We start from the raw sequence: 23,694 nt of genomic DNA on the forward strand, positions 1-23,694 counted from the left end.
ATAGACCTCAACCTTATTAACAACTCCTCAAATCATTTTACTAACACTCCAAAATCTAGTGGAACATCTTCCCAGGAATGTGGACATTGTTGTAACAGAAAATGGATACTAAATGTGGAATAGGATGTTAAAAAAATCACATATGAATCCTATGCTCTGCTAAAAGTGGCCACAAATTTGCCTATAATGTATATTTCTAAAATATGGATTTATATTAGAACTAAATGCTCTCTCTTTCCCTTTGAATCTCACTGGAGAGTCATGAAGGCTCAGTGTTTGCAATTTGAAATATCCACTTTCTCTCACAACACTTCGTTGTCAAAGCAAATAAGTGACCATCTGCAACCGTGAAATTGTTTCTGAAGCAACTGCCTCTTGCCTAAGCGCCACTCTTCCTGTCTTTGAGTAACCACAACAGACTAGCATGAGGGGAAAACAATGAAGGCACGTGTCAGTTTCTGTTAAAAACAAAATTCAGTTTTATTTTCTCCCCTTCTGTTTAATTCCTTCACTTTGTTCTCTCCTTTATGGACTTTGAAAAAAAAACAAAAAACAGAAACCCAGACACAATAAAAAAAAAATGAACAAAAAACAAACAATATCTAAAACACATCACAGAAATCGTCGAGGTGGAAGACAATGCTCTGGATTTTCCTTCTTTTTTTTCTGTGATGTTGCAGAGAATACACTGAACTTTTTAGAAAACTGGAATGTGAAGTAGGTTATGATCAATCAAGGTCAGAGAACGCACAACCTCACATGTTTGTATGCACATGCTCAAGCACACACACACACACACGCACACACACGCGCACACATTAAAACGACAGAAAGACCACAATGGAGATCTGGAAGTGCTCGCTAAATTAATCTGATATCCAAAGGAGAGGGGAGGAGGACAAGCAGAGGACAAGAAGCCGATGAGGCAAAAGGGCACAGAGAGAGGAAGATGGGCTTGACTTACTGACCAACCCCAGTCCCTGTTAACACCTACAAACTTCTGACGTTACATCAAGCGTATTCGATCCAAACACTGCCAAAGCGCCAAGCTACAGCCTGTGTGACTGAAGGAAATCAGTGGGTGAGCGACACGCTCAGTTGACATTCAGAGTGACAGGCTTGTTTGTACACAGCGGTGTTGCTTTGAAACACCTCCTGCTTTGAGGAGAACACACGGCCTTAGCCACGTCTTGGTTAAAACACAGACTGAATTATGTTTGGATAATTAGCTGCACATTATCAATATGGCTGTACATGACTGGCAGATGGCACATGACACATCAAAACCCTATACACACAAAGACTTTTTCATTGCAGGATAATTAAACATTAAATGAAGAGAAATAAATTACACTTTTTTACCCATTGTGGTAGTTGGGGTAATTAGTACCCCAGCTTATTGGTCCAATTCCACTCAGGGGTGCAATTGTACATTTGCTGAGGGGTATGCAACAACATGATTGGTGACCCCCTCCCAAAAAAGAGGTACATACAAGAATAAATACATTACATGAAATGTTGCCCCCCATGTGAGGCACGAATATGTGTACACTGCACTGCGTACACTCCCGTTATTGCTTTGCTACCTGTGTGTGTTCACCTATATTATGTCAGTCCTTGATTAGTTCCTAATGTAAACCCCATGTGCCAGTGTATCATTGTAAAGACTTTTTATGCACTAATGTTGGTAAGTTCAAGTCCTCATAATATTACAGTATGTGAGTAAACAACAATTTAGCTCATTTTGTTTCTCATGAATGCAACATGACCGAATGATGATAACCTTCTAGTTTTTGATTGTGGTTCTAATCATAATGCAAAAGTTTGGTTTCGTTACAAAGTTTAATTATCAATAGATCTAAAAGCGTAGATATAAGTACAGAATGGAGAAAAACAGTTTGTCGTCTCATCTTTTAGCAATTTAGAGATACATTTAGCTTTGTTTTTGTTTGTTTCTTTTTTTTAACAACCGACACTGACAATTCCCTAATCAGACCAGAGATGGGATGTAAAACTACAAATCTACGAAAGTCTGTCAAAACATTTTCTTTTCTTGATGAACAGACTTCAACTAAACCTTTTTCATAAAGCTGTATGTGATTGGCTAAAATGAGCCACAACATCATCTTTTGTTCGTTTTTTCAGCACACTGATTGGCTGCTTCTTAGTATTTCTGAGGTCTCAATTAGAGCCACAGAAATACACTGCTGGATCTGCAGCTGGACTTCGGTGTGCTAGGTAATGAATGGTATAGTAGGTTATATATGGAATAGAATATTCTATTGATTCCATCATAACAATTTTGCTTTATTACTTGCTAAATACATGATACTAAGAAGACATTAAAGATACACCAGCTGATTGATTCCATCTGGGCTAATTGGCAAAATGTGTACATTGAATTTTTGACCCAAGTATTGCTTTTAAATCTATCTATCTATCTATCTATCTATCTATCTATCTATCTATCTATCTATCTATCTATCTATCTATCTATCTATCTATCTATCTATCTATCTATCTATCTATCTATCTAATTTCTCAAAGTATTCTTCATTTGTTTTTCCTTTTTTATATTTTATAAAAATCTTTTTTGTTCATTTTCTAAACTGCTTACAGCAACAAATACTCTTATTTCTGAAAATAATGTGAATTATGCTACTTTCAACAAAAACTTGATTCTATTGTTGTGTCACAGAGATCTCATCTTTACTTCAAGATACACGGTATCCATACACCCTGCTGTCTTCCTCAAAGCGAAACTATTTGTGTCTTTACATTAATAATTGACTTGTTTGATGGCTGACCATTTCAGATGCATAATCCTACAGAATATTAGATTGCAAGAAATACAAATACAATTACATTACATTATAGGTCCTGGGAAAAATATATATAGTAAACATTTTATATAAGAAGTAAAACTGCCTATTATTGGGCTAAAAAGAAATACTACATTTCTATTAATATCTATGTATCTATGTATCTGTCTATCTATCTATCTATCTATCTATCTATCTATCTATCTATCTATCTATCTATCTATCTATCTATCTATCTATCTATCTATCTATCTACACTACACTACACTACACTACACTACACTACACTACAAACACACTATCTACCCTATACGATATAAACAGAGGTTTCTGGACACCTGTCCATAAGATTTGTACATGCTTTTTGAACATCCATTTCCACATTTAATCCACATTTGCTGTAATAAAACTGTTCTGGGAAGATGTTCCACTAGAGTTTTGTGAAGATTTGTGCTCATTCAGCCATAAGTGTGTTCAAGTCAAGTACTGATGTAGGTGAGGTGAGGAGGCTTGGGGTGCAGTCAGCATTCCAATTTATCCTGAAGGTGCTCAATAGGGTTGAGGTCAGAGCTCCATAGCAGGTCACTCAAGATCTTCCACTCCAGCCAATAAAGTGCAAAAAGCTGGCTTTGTGGACAGGGGGTATTGTTATGCTGGATCAGGTTTGGGTCTCCTATTTCAAATGAATGGAAAATTTTACGCTACAGCATCCAAAGATGTCCTATACAATTGTGTCCCCATAACTTTGTGGTAACAGTTTAAAGAAGAACCACATATGGCTGGGAAATTCAGGTGTCCCAATATTTTTGCTCATATAATCAATCGAGTATTTAATGTATCTATATAAAGTGGGGGAAATAATTATTTGATTCCCTGCTGATTAAATTTATACCCTTACAAAGAAATGAACAGACCATAATCTTTATGGTAGATCTATTTTAACAGAAAGAGAATATATATTTATATAAATTATTTTGTAATTGATCGAGTAAAATAAGTATTTAATCCCCTACCAACCAGCAAGTATTCTGACTCCCTCACACCCAAATTAGTCCTGTTGTTTTAAGAAAGAACTCCTAATATCAACCCATTATGTGTGATATAAATCAACCTCTTCCATTCAAACCTCTCCACCACCATGAACAAGACCAAAGAGCTGCCAAAGGACGTCAGGGACAAGATTGTAGATCTGCACAAGGCTGGAATGGGCTACAAGACAATCTTGTTGAGAAGGGGACCACTGTTGGCGAGATAATAAAAAAATGGAAAAAAAATAGTCAATCGCCAGAGCTCTGGAGCTCCATGCTAAATCTCTCATGGGGTAAGGAAGATTCTTGTTAATGATCTCAAGGAAACTGGTACCACAGACACCAAGAAAACCATTGTTAACACACCATGGTCCTTCTGCTCAAGAATGCACATGAACAGACACGTCTAAAGTTTGCCTACGAACACCTGAATGATTCAGAGAAGGCTTGGGAGAATGCGATGTGGTCAGATGAGACCAAAATTGAGCTCTTTGCCATGAAATCAACTGGCCGTGTTTGGAGGCGGAGAAATGCTGAATATGATTCTAAAAACACCGTTCCCAACTGTCAAACATGGAGGAGGAAACATTCTGCTTTGGGGCTGTTTCTCTGCTAAGGGTACAGGAAGACTTCACCACATGAACCACAGGGCAATGCACTGTAGAATCTTGGAGGAGAACCTTCTCGCCTCAGCCAGAACATTGAAGAAGGGGTTGTGGATGGTCTTCCAGCATGACAATGACCAAAAACATACGGGCAGGTAACAATCTGATGGTCCTGTAGCCCATTCTAGCCTTGTGCAGGTCTACAAACTTGTCCCTGACATCCTTTGACAGCTCTTTGGTCTTTCCCATGGTGGTGGAGAGGTTTCAATGGAAGAGGTTGATTCTGTGACTGGTGTATTTTATACACACAATGAGTTGATATTAGGAGTCCTTTCTTAAAGGGACAGGACTAATTAGGGTCTGTGGGAGTCTGAATTCTTGCTACTTCGGTATGGGATCAAATACTTATTTCACTTGATGAAATACAAATTAATTTATAACCTTTCTTTAATATTTTGTTTTTTGTATTCTTTTTATATTTTGTCTCTCTGTTAAAATAAACCTACCATAAATATTCTAGACTGTTTATTTCTTTGTAAAGGGGAGCAGCAGTGGATCGATTAATTATTTCCCCCACTGTGTCTGTCTGTCTGTCTGTCTGTCTGTCAAATTACAAATAATGCATTTTGCCTAATATTGGATTAAGTGCTGTATCTGTGATCAGAAGGTTGTCAGTTTGAATCCCATTAGTGGCAGGAAGGCACCATTAAGCCCTTAAGCAATACTCTTAACCCTCAGCTGCTAAGGACTTTACTTTAATTGAATCCTGTCTCACTTGTAAGCCTCAAAAAATCAATATGGCCTGTTCTGAGTAGAAGGTTTTAACATATTTGAACAGTTTCGCTGTTGTCCTCCAAACCCCAAACAAAGTGGTCCATTATTTTCTCTTTAGGGCCTGGACGCAGGTCTAATATAATCAAATAGAAGATTAGGAAATTTAATTTAATTTTTTTCAAGGCTAAATGATTTTAAATACATCGAAATTCATTTTGTTAATAGATGGTAATAGATTCTAATGAATATTTCTGTACTATCAGTTAAGGATAATTACATTTTTGTTTTGTTCCCAAAAATCTGTTTCTGCTTTTGGTTTAACTTCAGTTCAGTGAATGAAAAAAAGCCAATTTGGGAGGGAAATAGCTGTTAAATTAATAAAAAGAAATGTAAAATAGTGACATCAGCATTATTAAAAGGTCCTTTAACGTCCATTGAGAGAACTTAAGACTGTTATCTACAGAAAGTTCTGGTAACTGATTGGACACATATACGATAAAGTAGGACTTGATTGGACACTGCTCAGATGGCTCCCGATTGGAAACATGTAAATTCAGGTATCTTTTGACTGGACATGTTTTAGCACCTCCTGATTGGACACCTTCAATATAAAGTGGTGCTTGATTGAATTCTCAGATGCCTTCTGATTGGAAAAGTGTCAATTCAGGTGTCTATTGAAATTAACATTTGTAGTCTTTCCTTCCTGATTAGCTACAATGGTGCCTTTTCGGGCGCTTGTATGTTCAGGTGCCTTCTAATTGGTCAGGTGTCAATTCAGGTGTCTGTTAATTGAACACTTTTAAATTCACCTGTCTATTGATTTGGGCATGTGTAATCTCAGGTGCCTCCTGATTGAACAACATGGCTAAAGTGGTGCCCAAATGAACAAATCTATGCTCAAGTGCATCCTAATTGGACAGGTGTAAATTGAACTGCCTTCTAATTGGACAGGTGTAAACTCAAGTGCCTCCTTTATGGACAGGTGTATATTCAGGTGTCTTCTGATTGGACAAATACAAATTTAAATGCCTCCTTTTTGGACAGGTATGAATTCAAGTGCCTCCTGAATGTACAAGTGTTAATTCAGGTGCTTCCTGATTGGACAGGTGTAGATTTAAGTGCCTTCTGATTGGACAGGTGTAATTGGAAACGCCTTCTTTTTGGACAGGTGTTAATTCAGGTGCCTCATGATTTGGCAAGTGTAAATTCAAGTGCCTCCTGTTTGGACAGTTGTTAATTCAGGTGCCTCCTGATTGGACAGGTAAAAAACGCAGGTGCCTATTGAGTGGACACATTTAATTTGTGTCTATTGATTAGACATGTTTAGGTTTAAATGCCTACGGATTGGACATGCGTCCTCACCCTGATTGTATCTGCTGTGAGCATCCACGTGGCTGAAAAAAAAAAAAATCGCTGCGTTTGTGAATCAATTAGAGACCTCTTACTAAAGCATGCACTATCCATCAGTCTCAGCAGACACTAGCAGGACATTTGCATTGAAGAACATTTGAAATGTGTGGACACAAGCAGCAGAGCGAAGCGGCAGGGGGAAAAAAATCAATACGCACAATCCGCCTTTATAAAAAATGGATCCGAAAGCTGATTTGTAGCTGGTGTCTTCCAGTTAATCGCATGTATACAGGGAGAGTTCAGAGTCTGGTCAGCTCCGGCCCATCTCCCCCTTCCTGCCCCACAAGCCTCTTTTCACCCTTCCAAAACCACCAGGTTCACTCCAACACCCCAAACTCCCAAACACTCACACATACACACATACACACACACTTTTTTCTAAAAGGGGGTGCATATCAAACAAACACTTCAATCTTCCAGATATCACAGTCAGTCTTTACCACCTACACACCCACACACACACACACACACACACACACACACACACACACACACACACACACACACATAGACTTTTCATATTCATAATTTTTCTTGAAAGGAAAATCCACCCATAACAAACATTGACATGCTTTTTTTTTATATAACCCACATTGAGAAACATGACATACTTGTTATCGTATTTTTTTGTTGTTGTTTACTTATTTGTTCAGGAAAAAACATGAGCACAGATAGGTTCGCCATGGATCGCTGAGCTTTACACGGGCAGCGCAGTCGTGAACAAGAAAAAGGACGGAGACTGACAGATACAGAGGTAAAAAGAAAGAAAAAAAAAGCACTGGGACCAGGTTATATTTTTGTGCTTCAAATTTGAACCCAAAACGAGAAAATCTTCAGGATGGGGGATCATGAAACATGCAAGTGTGTGTTGCATTTGTGGCTATACAGTACAGATTTGTACACCATAGAAAAAAAAAAAACATAGTCTGATAGATAGAGAGATCGCGAGACAGCTGAAGAAAAAGAGAAATAGAGAAAAAAGAGAGAGATGGAACAGGTATGGAGACGCATATAGGCCAGTCAACCTTTTAAACACCTCTGTCAGAGCTCTTTCCATCACATACATGACATTAATTAATCACACAACACTTTCAGGATTAGATTAGCATGGCACTCCGGGTAAACACTTAACAGATTACGCCAATTAGATACTCGTCGACATTTATGTTTTAGTTTGGTTATTGCTGGTCTTGACAAAAATTAGCTATGGGGCGGGGGGACATGACGATGTCGAAACATGCTATATACAGCACTTGCGTGACTCCTAACCTTGCTTTCGTGTCCATGGTTGTAAAAGATTGCATACGGCATGCGCGTGCGGAAAACCGGTGCTCGGCGCTAAGCCATGCGCCGCCGAGCACGGGGTCGCGGCGTCTTCGCTACGCGCCTTTAAGTGGCGGTTAATTAGTCACCGCCGAGACACTGTCGTCCTTGAAGAGGGTCCCTGTCAGCGCCGGGATTGAGCTTGATTTATGAGCTCTGCTCCTCAGCAGATGGAGGGATGAGGAGAAGAGCGACGGCGCCCTCGCGTAGCGATCCGTTCGCTAATTACGTCTCTATTTTCCCACTAATTTGGCTCCCTCTCGAAAAAAGCGGCTGGAGGCAGGAAGGAACGAACGAAGGGGGCGAGCACACAGGGATTTTTTTGTTGGGTTTTTTTTTTTTTCGAACAGGCCGAAGTGTTTTTTTAAGAATGGCTGACAATGTTACAGCGAAAAACAGCTGAGACAGCAGAAATGTTAGCATACGTTCGATACAGTACAGAGCCTTAAAAAAAAAAACTCAAAATACACACTCAGGTACAAATTATTTTATATTTCTCCGATTGCTCCCATTCCATGAGGATCGCTCCTTTTCGTAAGCGCCGCATCAAAACCCTCCTTTTTTCCCGCGTTGAATTAGTCAAGCAGCGTTTTGTTGCGCTCCAGCTCATCACGGTGGTTTTTAAAAAGCTTCTCATGGCAAAATAGAGCACAACAATTAAAAAAAAAAAAGGATTATTATAATTATTATTTATATATATATATATTTATATTTTTGAGAGCAGAGTACAAAATATTTTCGCACACATGACTCTGGAATTGTTTTTTTCTTTTTTCTTTTTTTTTTCCTCACATAATTATCGTCATATCGATTTCACATATTAACATTATTATTGTTATCATCATCATCATCATCATCATCATCGTAGTGATCATGATTAACACCAAAAAAAAAAAACAATTAGCAGTTAACCTTGCAGATTAAATGTACACAGTGCAGGGTTGTACAGAGAGGAACTCGGGCTTGGATGGACGGCACAACGGGAACAGCTCTAACCAGTACATGCTATCAACAAGCGACAAGGGAGGGTGATCGACGGCTTTGTGTGAGGGTGGTGGTAGGTGGGATCGGGCGGGACTCGGGGAAGACACTAGAAACATAACCTCCAAGCCAACAAAGCCTGAAACAGAGAGGCTAAATGGGAAATGTAGTCTGTAAATCAGATGCGTGGAATCATAGGGTGGCCTCTGCTGCATATATATTTACACTAAGGGGTGAAAGGTCATGATGCAGTAATGCGATGAGACCGAGGAAGGACTGAAAAGGCCAGACTGGGGTCACATGCTTTGCCCTGGGTCAAGACCTCCAGCGAATGCAAAAACGAATGGGGACGAAAAGAGTTTTCCCCTCCACCCCCTTTCGATGCTAATGTTGACCCTTGAGCACACATGAGATTTGACATCATTCACAGAAAAAAAAAACAGTTTTCTGCTGCTCAGAAATCCGAGAGAGCGAAGGCCACTGAGGCGCGGCCTGCTGGTGAACTGCCACGGCTTGTTAACAAGGTTACCTAACCATCATCATTATCATCATCATCATCATCATCATCATCATCAAATATATATCACATATCACATTCCCCATTAACACCATTAATGTGACAGCATTCACAAATATACAGCCATGATCCAGCACGTGCACACTGACACAACGACGCGCTCTGCTCGGCACCTTCACACCTTTTTATCTTTTTTCTTTTTTTTTTTTTTATCTTTTTTTTTTTTTTTTTTTTTTCACAATCATCACCACAACAGCTATGAACATCGAAAAGTGACCTTCGCTGGAGAAGTGGTATAGGCAGTGGCCAGTGGGTACCAAAGACTGGTGTGAATGGGATGAGTGGGGTGGAGGGGAACGGGGAGGTGGGTGATAGGGAGGAGGATTTTGATTATAAGATGCAAAGAGATGGCTCCTGGGTTAATGCATAATTCTTTTTTTTATTCACAGTGATGGGTTCGTCATTTAAAGACTCCTTTTCCGAGGCGGGGTGACGTTTTAGACCTTCAGCAGGACGGAGATGGAGAGGCTGAGCCAGAAGACGAGTCCCGATAGGCAGGCGCTTAGCGACACGCTTCCGCCATACACTGCCCCCGGCCCTGCAAGAGACAGGAAGGGATGTGAACGTGACAGAAGAGCTGGGAAGGGGGAGAGGGAGAGAGATGACTAGATGTTGATCGTTTATTTAGAACAACATTACACTTTTGAGATACAGCACAAGTCACTGCCTTGGAAAACAAGCTTATTATTGTCATTATGTGCATGTAATGTGCGATTAAACTGATATAGATAAAATTATTAAGACACTTGATTTCTCCAGCCATGTGTTGTAGATGTGGATGTGGTAGAAATTTTTTTATTTTCCCTTCACTTGAGCTAGGAGACCCAAACCTGTTCCTGCATGAGAATGCCTCTTGTGCACAAAGCCAACTCCATGAAGATATACATGGATTGTAGTAAAAGATCTTGAGTGGCCTGCTATAGAGCTCTGACCTCAACCCTACTGAACATCTTTGAGATGAATGTGAATACTGACTGCACCCCAGGCCTCCTCACCTCACCTGCATCAGTACCTGATTTAACTAACACCCTTGTGGATGAATGTGCACAATAAAATATTAGCAAAACAGTTAGCATTTATACACTTTCTTGATTCAAAAAAAATATATATATATTTCTGTGAAACTAAGAAACAAAAAAGCAACAGATAGCAAACTAGCAAAATCACTGCGCTAGTTTCCTCTTGCCATGCTAGCACAGATAAACAAGTAACTAGCATCTTTTTATTTTCTGTATTTATGGCTTCAGGTTTAATATTTCCATTGTCAAGAGGCATGTAATGTATAATTATATAATAGTATACTTTTTGGAAGGTTATTATAGCTACTGTAGCAATGTAGCTAACTGATTTTTCTTCAATTTCTTCTCAGAAAAATTAAAACTCTGTGAATTTCTAATTCCGCCGTCTCTCCGTTCGGCTGCTTGTTCAACATAACTGCTCTTAATCTTTTCTGACATGAGAAGAATTTTTTCTTTCTTTATTAAATATTTTTTTTGTGTCTTGGTCTTGGTTCTTATTTCTTTAAAAATGAAGGATTTGAAGATGAGGAGCTAAAAGGTAGAGCTGAGGGCGGAAGCGGCGGCACGAATCAGCCGAAAGATGTATGAGAATGAGAGCGAGTGACTCACCGAGGTGAAACTCTGGAGATAATAGGAGAGAGAGAGAGAGAGAGAGAGAGAGAGAGAGAGAGAGAGAGAGAGAGAGAGAGAGAGAGAGAGAGAAGGGGAAAGAAACAGGGCGAGAGATGGAGGACTCACTTACGATGGTAATGTGCAGTAGTGTGGCAGGAGCGAAGGAGGGAGCGAGGGAAATCACTCACTGGGGGCGGTAATGCGAGGAGCAGAATGAGAGAGAGAAGGATGGAGGGAGAGAAATCATGGCTTTGTGGCAGAGCAGGACAGAACGGAGAGCAAAAATGGGAAGACGATAAACGACAGAGAGTATAACGGCCCAACGAATGGCGGGATCGGGAGAAATAAGCGGGCAAAAAGGAAATGCCAAGACGAAAAAAAAAAAATGAGGGCTTAAAAAGAACCTGGGGACAAAACAACAGGCAGCAATTTCTTTCTTTAAATCACTAAAAAATGTCCAGAAGTGATATTAAAGCCTGTGCCTTTGTGTGAAACACGGTACTAAGTGAGCACTGGAAGAGCCCTCAGAACACAACAGCATACATGCTTCTTGTTTTCCCCAGGGGTATTTATGCATTCTTGATACTGCACCTTTGTGGAGTTAGAAATTCGAGGGTATGCGCAAGCAGGTGTCTGTGTGTACTCACTGAAGAGAAGCATGCTGGCGTTAGTGGCCCCTAGGCGGTTGGAGGCGAAGCAGGTGTAGTTGCCGAATTGTTTCTCAGTGACGTTGGTGAAGAGCAGCAGGGAACGCGTCTTTTCGTTTTTAATCTGCACCGCGTTGTCGCTTCCTGCCAGTCTGCCAAAAAAAAAACACAAGTGAGAGCGCATAGAAATGTACATTCTTGTTTTACCTTCATTCTAATTTAAAATACTGTCTATTGTCTCAGTTTAAAAAAGAAAAATAAATAAAAATAAGTAATACAGACTATTACACAGTTATACACCAATCAGGCATTACTTTATGGCCACTAAACAGACATAACATTAGGACCACCTGCCTAATATTGTGTTGGTCCCCGTTTTGACATGTTGAGCATTAACAGTATTAACCACACGGACCAGCCTTCGCTCCCCACGTGCATCAATGAGGCTACATAAATTTTTTTAATTGAAGCACCACCCAGTAAACAAATAAAAATGACGTCAGTCATGGCGCTAGCTCATAAAAATTTCTCGTGCATGCCCACTTAATCAGAAATTGTGGAACAATAATAGGCCCATGTTATGTGTCAGGTGTGTGTTGAAGTATTTGCATTTGCTAACATTTGCGACTGTTATTAGCCAAACACAAGGGTCGCGAGGGCGATAGTAAGCTGATATGAGCTTCTCACTTTTCCAATTGTCTATTGAATTAGAAGCATATATACTTCTTCATGGCTAACCTTCAACACTCAGGTGCGTCAGGTGTATTCATCTACATCGACTGCGGTGCCGATTCGTTGTTCGCCCTAATATAGTTCCGTCCATTAAAGTCTCAAATAACATTCATGGTCCTGGACAGTTTTAATTTGACCTTACATGGGTAAATATAATCAGATTTTGTCCAGTCATTGTGTAAAAATACTAACAAAACGTTCGTGAAGCGGTCAGGGACATCTTTCTGCTTCCACCTAAGCTCCGCCCACAAAAATTTCACCATGTTTACGAACTGAAAAAGGGACGATAGTTCCCCCTATTAAAACACACAAGGTTGATCAAAAGATTTTAGTTTTAGGATGCACCATATGTTGTAATAATTAGTCAAATGGTTCAAAAGTGATTAGCTTTCCACATTACCCACTGCTATACTCCCTTCACAGGATTCCTGTAGTGCCTCGTATCCGATTTAAAACACGTTTACCTACAAAGCCAAAAACGAACCCGTGCCCCTTTATCTCACAGCACTTATTTTACTCAGCACTCTTTATCCTTAATCACTGCTTGACTTGTCCCACCATCTCTCAAAGTAGGCATGATTTGTGACTCTTCTTTGTTCGACCCACCTTTCACTTGATGTCAGGACAGCTGGGTCACAAGCAAACAACATCTGAAGATCTACCTCTTCCAGCAGTACTGCAGTTTGCACTAAATGTAATGTTACTCTATTCCATAGTGTTGCTGAGATTTGCCGTACTTGTACATGTTCGACATTTTCATCATTAAATGTTTCTATTGTGATTAAAATCAATTTTATGGTCAAAGAAAGTCTGGACATGGAGACCAAAAAATAAATAAATAAATAAAAAAACCTGCCAAAAATCTAGTGTCTTTCAAAAGTGCAAAGGTTCAGCATGACTGGCAGCATATGTGAAAGAAATATTTCAGGGGGAAAACCATAATAATTCCTTCAGTTCTTCAATTTCGTGGGCGGCACTGGAGAGCTACTTTGACAGTCAGTGGCAAAAAAAACCCCAATAGAAGCCCTGTGCACCTAAAAGTGATAAGCAAAGAAATGAAAAATGACTGGTGTTGTAGATCCCAAAGACAAAGTGCTAGTCACTGTCCCATTTCCTCTATCTTTTCAACGGCAACCCACACATACACTAACATTTTTAAATATAAAATAAATAGAGATCCAACTCAAATAGATTGGAGATTATTGGAGAAAATATATGTCAAATTTGTCAAGAGATTTCAGTTGAATTATGGTAGCAGCTGGTTACATAAACAGGCAAAGTAAAATACTTACCTCCGGTCGTCCCTGTACCACTCAAAGGCTGCCATGGGGACAGCCATGGCCTCACAGCGCAAGACGGCCGGCTTCCCAACTTGAGCTGGCATGTTTTTTATGTCTGTGATCATGGGGGGATCTGGAGGAAGAACGGTACATGGTTTCCTAGTCTCGAAGAACTTTCAGGCTTGTGATAATGTGATAATGCTGATACTTCTGGATGTTTGATTTCAAAGTCTTGAGTTCAAACACAGCAAAGCTCCCCCTGCTGGGCCCTTGAACAAGGTTCTTAATCTCAACTACGACCACTAACAAGTCTCCAGAAACGTCTTTAACGCTTAACATAATGCAAGATGTCTCGCTTAGGCAACTCATTTGCTTTTCATAGTCTACATATCATTATAGTTTTGAGTTCAATTTCATTAGTTGCTTATTTTAACCTAGTTAATGGAATTCCCATGCAAGCGTAGCATGGGGCTGGGCAGCACATTAGAGCCGGGACTGGCCTAGTGGGTTGGCTAATGAATTGACGATTTGTTCACCGTGGGAAAGAGCTGATAATAGACCAGCTTTCCTGCTGTTGAGACGAAATCCATTGCTATATCACTGAATTAAAGAGATGCCTGCTCTGTTTGTGTTTTATCTGTTCATGGACTCCTATGTAGCCTTAACAACTGTTTACTACGTAGCTTATTTTGGCTGAATCTTATTTTTTAGCAACAAAGCTGATATGATGATGCAAAAGTGGACAGTGTGACAATAAACAGGGTTTCCTATTGCTGCAAAATTAGTTCAGGTTTGTGTGTGTGTGTGTGTGTGTGTGTGTGTGTGTGTGTATAAAACCACTCACAATTCACTGTGACCTTGACGTGGTGTGTATCCGGCGGTGCCACGCCATTGTTCGTGATGCACACAAACTCTTCAGCCTGATGCCGTTTGATCTCTGTGATGTCCAGAAACTCTCCCTCGTACGTGCGTCCAGCTGTGGGCAGACCCACAAAACAGACAGAAGAGTTCAAATGTCAAGTCCGAGCCACCCAGTAGGACGCTAAAAAGAACAGCTGAGCCTTATGTGCTCCCGTTACTAATAATAAACCTGCGCCGCTCCCAGTGCGATGGCGCTAATTAACGTCTGCTGCCTCTCAATCACTGTTAGCATGTTTGATCAAATGAGTTTATTTCAACTCAATAGGCCTAATTGATGGTTTATTTAGCTGCTCGATCGAAATGTTTGGACTGTGGCCGGCGTGAAACGTTGCCAAAATGAATAATGTTGAGTAGACGTAGTGTCATTTAGCTCCGAAACGAGCTACAGCACTTCGCTAACGAGGCTGGATGGGGCGAGTTGACAATTATTACGAGGATTTGACAGAGTGGATGGATAGAAAAGGGTGCAGCATATTTTAAGTGGAGGGAAAAAGCGGGATAGGGACGCTGGAGTGAGTTTCTTTCGAGTGCTGTCGGGAATTTGGACGCATTTCCGCTCCAAAGTAGGCTAGTGAAGCGAAAGTTGTAAAAAATATCCAGTCTCTTGGGGCTATCTGGTTTGAAGGATTTGTTTTTGCAAGCCACATTTCGAAAAGTTCAAGTAAGTTCTGTGTAAATCTTAGTTATGAACTTATGCTAATTTGCCAAAGAGTAGCAAGATGATCTCCTGCTACTCTGTTTAAGAGCCTTTTTTTGCACAACAAATTCATCTTCCTAAATATTCTCATCGAGATGCCTCAGGGACGTTTCCAAGAATGGCTACCCTGATTCAAATTTGTTGCATGTTACTTTACTCTGCTTGCAGCTACGATTATGTCGGGATTCATAGAACATCCAGAAATATTCTTCGACATCCAAAATCATGTATATGTATGACCTGGGCATAGATATTTTAAAATCATTATTATTGTAATGTACATTTTATCCCTTATTCCCCTTCCCCACTTTTCTTACATGGTCACTATTTCCTGTTCTTTCTATTTGTTGCCTTGGCAACTAATTAGCCTGAATTTTTGCTTGTAAAAAAAGATAAAAAGCACAATGATGCTAAAAGCTTTTATTTTATTCTCTTTTTTTTGCTCTCATGAATCTTCTGCCAGTTGTTAAATGACCAAGGAAGAAATTACTGCAAGCAATCATTAGGGTCAAGCATTGCTTGGTCCATGAATTCACTTGTTTCCTAATAATCGGTCAGATTCCTAAAATCCAGCTGTGAAAATCCTATGTAGAGCCTCCTTTTACACTCCAGTTGAAAAGATCCTCAACAGTACAGTAGGTAGTTTAATGTAATGTTCACTCTGCTAAATAGCAAGCAACATCATCAAATGCTTTTAGGAAGCTCAGTTATGACTTGCAGCCTGCTAACCAGATTGCTAACTGGCTAGCATTAGTCAAGTTGACATTTACAGTCATATGTGGTTCTCTTCACTTGAACTAGGAGACCAAACCTGCATGATCATGCCCAAATGTACCTGTTAGAGTATATAATGAGAGGCCTATATACAGTGAGGAAAATAAGTATTTGAACACCCTGCTATTTTGCAAGTTCTCCCACTTAGAAATCATGGCGGGGTCTGAAATTGTCATCGTAGGTGCATGTCCACTGTGAGAGACATAATCTAAAAAGAAAATCCAGAAATCACAATATATGATTTTTAAACTATTTATTTGTATGATACAGCTGCGAATAAGTATTTGAACACCTGTCTATCAGCTAGAATTCTGACCCTCAAAGACCTGTTAGTCTTCTTTTAAAATGTCCACCTCCACTACATTTTTTATCCTAAATTAGATGCACCTGTTTGAGGTCGTTAGCTGCATAAAGACACCTGTCCACCCCATACAATCAGTAAGAATCCAACTACTAACATGGCCAAGACCAAAGAGCTGTCCAAAGACACTAGAGACAAAATTGTACACCTCCACAAGGCTGGAAAGGGCTACGGGGAAATTGCCAAGCAGCTTGGTGAAAAAAGGTCCACTGTTGGAGCAATCATTAGAAAATGGAAGAAGCTAAACATGACTGTCAATCTCCCTCGGACTGGGGCTCCATGCAAGATCTCACCTCGTGGGGTCTCAAAGATCCTAAGGAAGGTAAGAAATAAGCCCAGAACTACACGGGAGGAGCTGGTCAATGACCTGAAAAGAGCTGGGACCACCGTTTCCAAGGTTACTGTTGGTAATACACTAAGACGTCATGGTTTGAAATCATGCATGGCACGGAAGGTTCCCCTGCTTAAACCAGCACATGTCCAGGCACATCTTAAGTTTGTTAATGACCATTTGGATGATCCAGAGGAGTCATGGGAGAAAGTCATGTGGTCAGATGAGACCAAAATAGAACATTTGGGTCATAATTCCACTAAACGTGTTTGGAGGAAGAAGAATGATGATTAACATCCCAAGAACACCATCCCTACTGTGAAGCATGGGGGTGGTGGCATCATGCTTTGGGGGTGTTTTTCTGCACATGGGACAGGGCGACTGCACTGTATTAAGGAGAGGATGACCGGGGCCATGTATTGGGAGATTTTGGGAAACAACCTCCTTCCCTCAGTTAGAGCATTTAGGATGGGTCGAGGCTGGGTCTTCCGACATGACAATGACCCGAAGCACACATATCAAGGTTCTGGCGTGGCCTAGCCAGTCTCCAGACCTAAACCCAATAGAGAATCTTTGGAGGGAGCTCAAACTTCGTGTTTCTCAGGGACAGGCCAGAAACCTGACTGATCTAGAGAAGATCTGTGTGGAGGAGTGGGCCAAAATCCCTCCTGCAGTGTGTGCAAACCTGGTGAAAAACTACAGGAAACGTTTGACCTCTGTAATTGCAAACAACCGCTACTGTACCAAATATTAACATTGACTTTCTCAGGTGTTCAAATACTTATTTGCAGCTGTATCATACAAATAAATAGTTAAAAAATCATACATTGTGATTTCTGGATTTTTTTTTTTTAGATTATGTCTCTCACAGTGGACATGCACCTACGATGACAATTTCAGACCCCTCCATGATTTCTAAGTGGGAGAACTTGCAAAATAGCAGGGTGTTCAAATACTTATTTTCCTCACTGTATATAAAGTACATTATATTTCCAAAAGTATTGGGTCACCTGATCTTTCCTGCTATATGTGGTTCTTTTCCAAACTGTTACCACAAAGCTGGAGGCACACAATTGTACAGGACGTCTTTAGATATGCTATAAATTGCATTTACTTGAACTTGGAAACCCAAACCTGTTCCAGCATGGCGATGCCCCTGTGCACAAAGTGAGCTTCTTGAATATCTGGTTTACATGCTTTGGAGAGGAAGATCTTGAGTGGCCTGCTATAGAGCTTTAATCCCATCCCAACACCTTTGGGATGAATGTGAACGCTGACTGCACCCCAGGCCTCCTCACCTACATCAGTACCTGCTTAACTAACACCCTTGTGGATAATGAACACAAATATATATAAGCGCACTCCAAAATCTAGTGGAACATCTTCCCAAAACAATTTAGGAAATTATAAAAACAAATTGGGACTAACTGTGGAATGCAATGCTACTTTTACTATGTTTTAACTCCTCGTTAAGTACTTTTTGAATTGTTTATTTTATTGATTAATGCCATTACTGCTTGACCATTGATTAATCAATGACTTGCTTCGTTTTTTCTCAAATCTGCTTTCTTACACGCTCTTTACACGCACAGCCTGACCCACTGTTTGTTGCTGTTTTCTAAAGGGAAATTGCATCAGACTGCAATTGGATCTCCATGGGCTCATCTATCGAGTTACACGTGAGCTAATAACGTATTGGATCGCCTTTTTACAACAGCTACAGGAAATTAACCGAGGGGAAAATTAAATGGGAAGTCAATAAGGGCCTGTTAAAACATGCTAATAAGGAACTTAGATAATGTGATATATGATTAGCATGTTTATGGTCAGCTGTAATGTCTGTAGGTTTATGTATATGTAGCCTTGGGCTTGATATGTGAATTACAGTGATGTATTTTGTATAGTATTTGAAACAAGTTTGTTAAACTTTTGATGTGATTTAAGATGTATTTTACAATACAATAATAATGCGATTCCTACACTACCCACAATGCCGTTCAGTTACCTTCTGATAATGCTGTAGATTTGGCCCTTGAATCATCTCTTTCTAAAAACTGCAATGCAGCAGCACTTTAATCATTTGGTTTGTCCTGCACTTTTGGCTCCTCATCTATTTACCACTTTCATGCTAACACCACTCCAGTTTGACCAGTGAAACGTTGCATTCTGGAACTTTGAGTCCTGCATTTACTCCCTATGACAAATTATTTTAGTATTGTAGAATGAATGTTCAATGTCAGTGGAAAATGGTGAGTAAGACTAATATGCAACATGTTTTAAGGCGTTAACAGGAAAACTTGACCTATCAAACACGCTTGAGGAAGTTTTTTTGAGGAACATTTTTTTTCCTTTCCCTTTGTGATTTCAGAATGAAAATATTTGAAAACTGTTGCAACACACAATTGTATAGGATGTCTTTGGGTGCGGTAATATTAGATTTCATCTAGACAATACCCCTGTGCACAGATATTGTTTTATGCTGGTTGGAATAAAAGATCTAAAGTGGCCTTCTATAGAATTCTGACCTCAACCCTACTGAACATGATGCATGTAAACGCTGATTGCACACAAGGTCTCCTCATCTCACCTACATCAGTACCTGACTTTACTAACCCCCTTTGTAGCTGAATGAGCCCAAATCTCTACAACCACAATCCAAAATTGAGTGGATCTTCCCAGAAGAGTGGAGGTTATTACAACAGCATGTAAATTGGTATTAAATGTGGAATGGGATGTTTGAAAAGCACTTACCAATCTAGCTTCTGTGTAGCTTTTTACAGAAAGAATCCAAATTCAGCCCAATCCTAAAACTATCAGAACTGCTAAGCACAATTCAAACATCTCAGTGTAAACATTTTGACGGTGTTTCAGACTGGACCCTTCCTTCAATCTGTCTGTATAAAAACAATCTGCATCTCTACTTACAAATATGTACCAAAGTGGTAAACTTCTGCACCGCTACAACGCTAAAGTACAAAGTATTAGCTCAAAACTCGCTTTGCCGCAATTAATTCCGGAAACGTATCTTTCCTGATCAATATGCTAACTTTTACACTTTAGCAAAGAGTCATTTCCAGTCACAAGCGTTCCTTATTCGCGAATGGAAAATTAGCATAAAAACAAGGCAGACGAAAAGGAGACTAATGAGAGAGATAGATGGAGAAAGCAGTGAAAAAAATCTCTCAGAGGGTCTTTCGGCGAGGCGTTCAGCCGTCTGATTTATTAAACTAGCCGTTCCCACACGACTCCCGCGTTCTCGTTTTGTGTTATTTGAAAGCTCAAGGTGTGCTCCATGTCAGGAAGAAAAGGCAGCATTAAGTGCCAAATCCACTCAGGATTTGATTACGTCGCCACCATTCGACGAGTCCTCTGCAGGACTACTGAAGGTTTCTTTCGGGGGGAAATAAATAATATAAAAAAAAAAGCACACGAGCGTTTTCTTGTCACAGTTTTGCACGAGTGTTAATTGAAGATTAAGCCGGAGGATTATTAGCACAGCCACTGAGCTTGAGCCGATTATTTAACGCCAGTTGCTCTTGTTTACCTCGATGAGCACATGCAATCCCAGCCTGGACGCTATTCGCTTATTCTCGTAATTTATTAAATCTCTCTCTTCTCTTCTTTTCTCTTCTTATTCTCTTATTCTTTTTCTCCATGTCATCTACTCCGTCAGCCATTTCAAGTTTAAAGGCTAGGGAAAAAAAAATTACTTCAGACCCGGACAATGTTTAATTTATTTATTTTTTCTGAGGTAAGCAAGTAGACTTGTGCAGTGGTCCCCATCCCCCGGGCTGTGGACCGGCACCGGTCCGTGGGTCAATTGTTACCGGGCTTCACAAAAACAATACATAACTTACATTGTTTCCATTTTATTTATTATTTGATTCTGAACGATGTTTTATTTTGGAAAATGACCGGATTTTCTCCTCCACATCTGTCTATGACTCACTCTTGATGCATTTCATGATGCCTTGGACACATGTCTTACCTCCATCCGCTACCTTCTTAAAGGGGCTAATACATAATACATTAATGCTAAATTCAAACCCCCACGCTAGCCAAATGAACAAAAAACAACACAGTGGATTAACGTTTATTATTATAATTGGAAAATACAGTTTTTTATGCCGGTCATATAATTTTATTTTGTTGTATTTATCCGCAACGCATTAATCCGGTCCGTGGCGCAAAAAAGGTTGGGGACCGCTGGACTACGGCCTTCTTCACGCGAGCGCCAATTTGTTATTCGCTCAGCACCGAGAAGACAGAAGACGTGACGGCAAACGATGAAAAGCGAAAAGAACTCGTTTTTTTTTTTTTTTTTTTTTTTGCCAGACTTGAGTGCTTGCTGAAATAGAATCCAGTACTTGAAGATGTGAACAGAACAGCCATTCTGATTGAAATCAGCTAAGATCACGATGATGGCTAGATTTACCCTCGTGTACACAACGGCCCGAAAACGTACCCTCAGGCGTCTCTTTATGGCTCCGTGTTTGTTTTGCAAGAAGTGTTTAGTCTGTAAATATTTCCTATCTATTCTCACCTCGAGAGACATGGGCAAAAGTGTCAAAGAGACAGATGTGCAACGTTCAAGGATCAAAGATCTTCCCGTATCTGCAGAAAAAAAAAATGTCTGCGGCGCGTTTTTGCAATGAGAACTGTGATGGACAGGGCTGATCTTTTGTACGACACATGATGCTTATCTCTGACGAACGTAAGTCTGTTTGAGCGGATATGTTCCTGTGTGTGTGTGTGGGTGTGCGCACTCTGGAATCTTGGAAATGTCTTTAGGCTATTGACAAATCATAGACTGTTTCATCGCTTCTTCGTGGAGAAGGTAGTGGGGTAACAGAAAGCTTGGAGGGTTATTAGATGATTGACGGACGTCAAAGTGTGCCGTTTGTCTCATCGTTCCGGTTGCTTAGAAATACCCCCAAAATCTTCCTTTGTACCCCCCTCCATCCTTTTTTGCTTTTCCTTCCAGCTCTTTTAGAGCTCCTCCAGAAGGTGAGGTGTGTGTATTAAAAATGCTGAGTGTGTCTGTTTGAAAGGAGCCTGCAGCAAACTGGAGCGAATTCAGAGACTCTGCAGTGGAAAAGTGACAACTAGCTCACTTTCCAACGAGCCTCACTGAGACACAGCAACAAACGATTTTATTTTGTTTTTGCCGTCCACCCAGGACCTGCTTTGGTTACGATTTAGAACTAAAAATAGCTAGCTATTAGCTAATTCCCTTTGTGCTATTTTGCAGACGTCAGCATAAATGAAAGTGAATCAGCTATTGATGATATCAAATAAAGAGAGATACTGTTTATACTATGGAAACACAAATGCTAATTAAATATGAGGAACTTTCCTAATCTGATATGAGTTTATTGTTCAAAACAGCAATGCAGCAATTTTCGCTACCAGCACGCCATAATGTATATTTTGAAGTCACATCGGTTTGCATTAAATCTACTTTTCAAATGAAATTTTTTTTATTTTATCAGTTCGTATCTACATGTGATATTATAGAACTTCTGCAATTCAAGTTCATTTGTTTGATCCAAAAGTTATTACTCTAATATCGCTGGAATTTATATCAACTTTATTTGAATTTTTATCCATTTATAGTTACGATGAAAGCTATTGAATCGTTACATGTAATGTTGTTGAACATCTGCATAACAAGTCGTTTACAATACATTCTTTTCCAAAACATCACAACCCAATGTGCATAAAATTATACTATATTTCACTTTTTAATGCTTTTTGCGCATGTTTTGATTTGGCACGTTTTTACATTGGATGGCCTTCCTAACGCAACCCTCCCCATTTATCCGGGCTTGGGACGGCACTAAGAGAGGCTGGGGATGGTTCCCTGACCGGGGATCGAACCTGGGCCGCAGCAGTGAGAGCGCTGCATCCTAACCGCTAGCCCACCAGGGGACCAAAATCTTTGATACAAAATTATATAATAAATATAATATAATTTGTATATACATAATAAATCTTTTGTTATACTGTATTATGCAGTTGTAGCATTGTTCATAATCTGTTGAAGCACAGTATACGTTGCTGGAATGGCACAACTAAGCAACATGACTTTACTACACAAGTCGGTGCAGCTACTAGCTATTATAACTTTGTGTTATTATTATTTTTTTACTAATATTTTAATCTGTTCTAATCTAATTACAAACCCGACCCAAACCACAGATCTCTGCTGGAGGTAGATTTGATTTACATTTTTGGATACAAGTTGTATTCTGTATAGAACTATATAACAAATTTGTTAAAATGCTTGAAATCTTGATTTATTTATTTTTTTTTTTTATGTGGCTCAAAAAAAATAAAGTAACTATTTTGGGGTGTTAGTCCTCATGATCTCCGTTCTGAATGCGCTCGTCAGTTCGGTTAGTATGCTCTATGTGTGTACTGTAAATGCAGTCTCTCGAGACAACAGAAAGTAGTTCCAGGAAGTTGTTTCCCAAATCAATAATGAATGAGTGCAGCCTGTTTTCAACCAGGTTGGCTGACAGTAATATTTACAACCCCAAAAAAAAAAAAAAAGAAGAAGAAAATCAATAAACATTTTAGTAGGTGCTTCATCAAGGCCAGCCATAACGAATGTGATTTATATGAATGAGGATGGAAGTTATAAATAGGGCTTTAATGACAAACATGATTATTAGTGTAACAGTGACGGTGGTGACAGCCACGGCGGGTGTGATGACAGATGCTGATGATTATGGTTCTGGTTACGGCTGTAATTACGTGTGATGCGATTGTGAGATGGCCGTGAAATCTGGGCATGA

At 39.8% G+C, this 23,694-nt stretch overlaps 1 protein-coding gene and 1 long non-coding RNA gene across 2 annotated transcripts in view; one reads left to right on the plus strand and one right to left on the minus strand.

Moving 5' to 3' along the window:
- The first annotated feature begins 313 nt into the window (after positions 1–313).
- LOC310719635 lies at positions 314–8,862 on the plus strand. Its single transcript, XR_014531533.1, has 2 exons — positions 314–3,540; positions 3,843–8,862. It is a non-coding gene; the product is annotated as an uncharacterized lncRNA (long non-coding RNA).
- The window catches only part of iglon5 (IgLON family member 5), a 160,959-nt gene continuing 142,707 nt past the window's right edge, over positions 5,443–23,694 (minus strand). Inside the window, exons 5-8 of the mRNA XM_083529549.1 lie at positions 14,655–14,786; positions 13,823–13,943; positions 11,799–11,950; positions 5,443–10,058 (exon numbers count right to left, since the gene is read on the minus strand). Coding sequence (XP_083385675.1) covers positions 9,958–10,058; positions 11,799–11,950; positions 13,823–13,943; positions 14,655–14,786 — 506 coding nt within the window. The 3' untranslated portion in view covers positions 5,443–9,957. The remainder of the gene's footprint in view (positions 10,059–11,798; positions 11,951–13,822; positions 13,944–14,654; positions 14,787–23,694) is intronic.

This window comes from Silurus aristotelis (assembly GCF_946808225.1).
Source record: "Silurus aristotelis genome assembly, chromosome: 25".
NCBI classification, from domain to species: Eukaryota; Metazoa; Chordata; class Actinopteri; order Siluriformes; family Siluridae; genus Silurus; species Silurus aristotelis.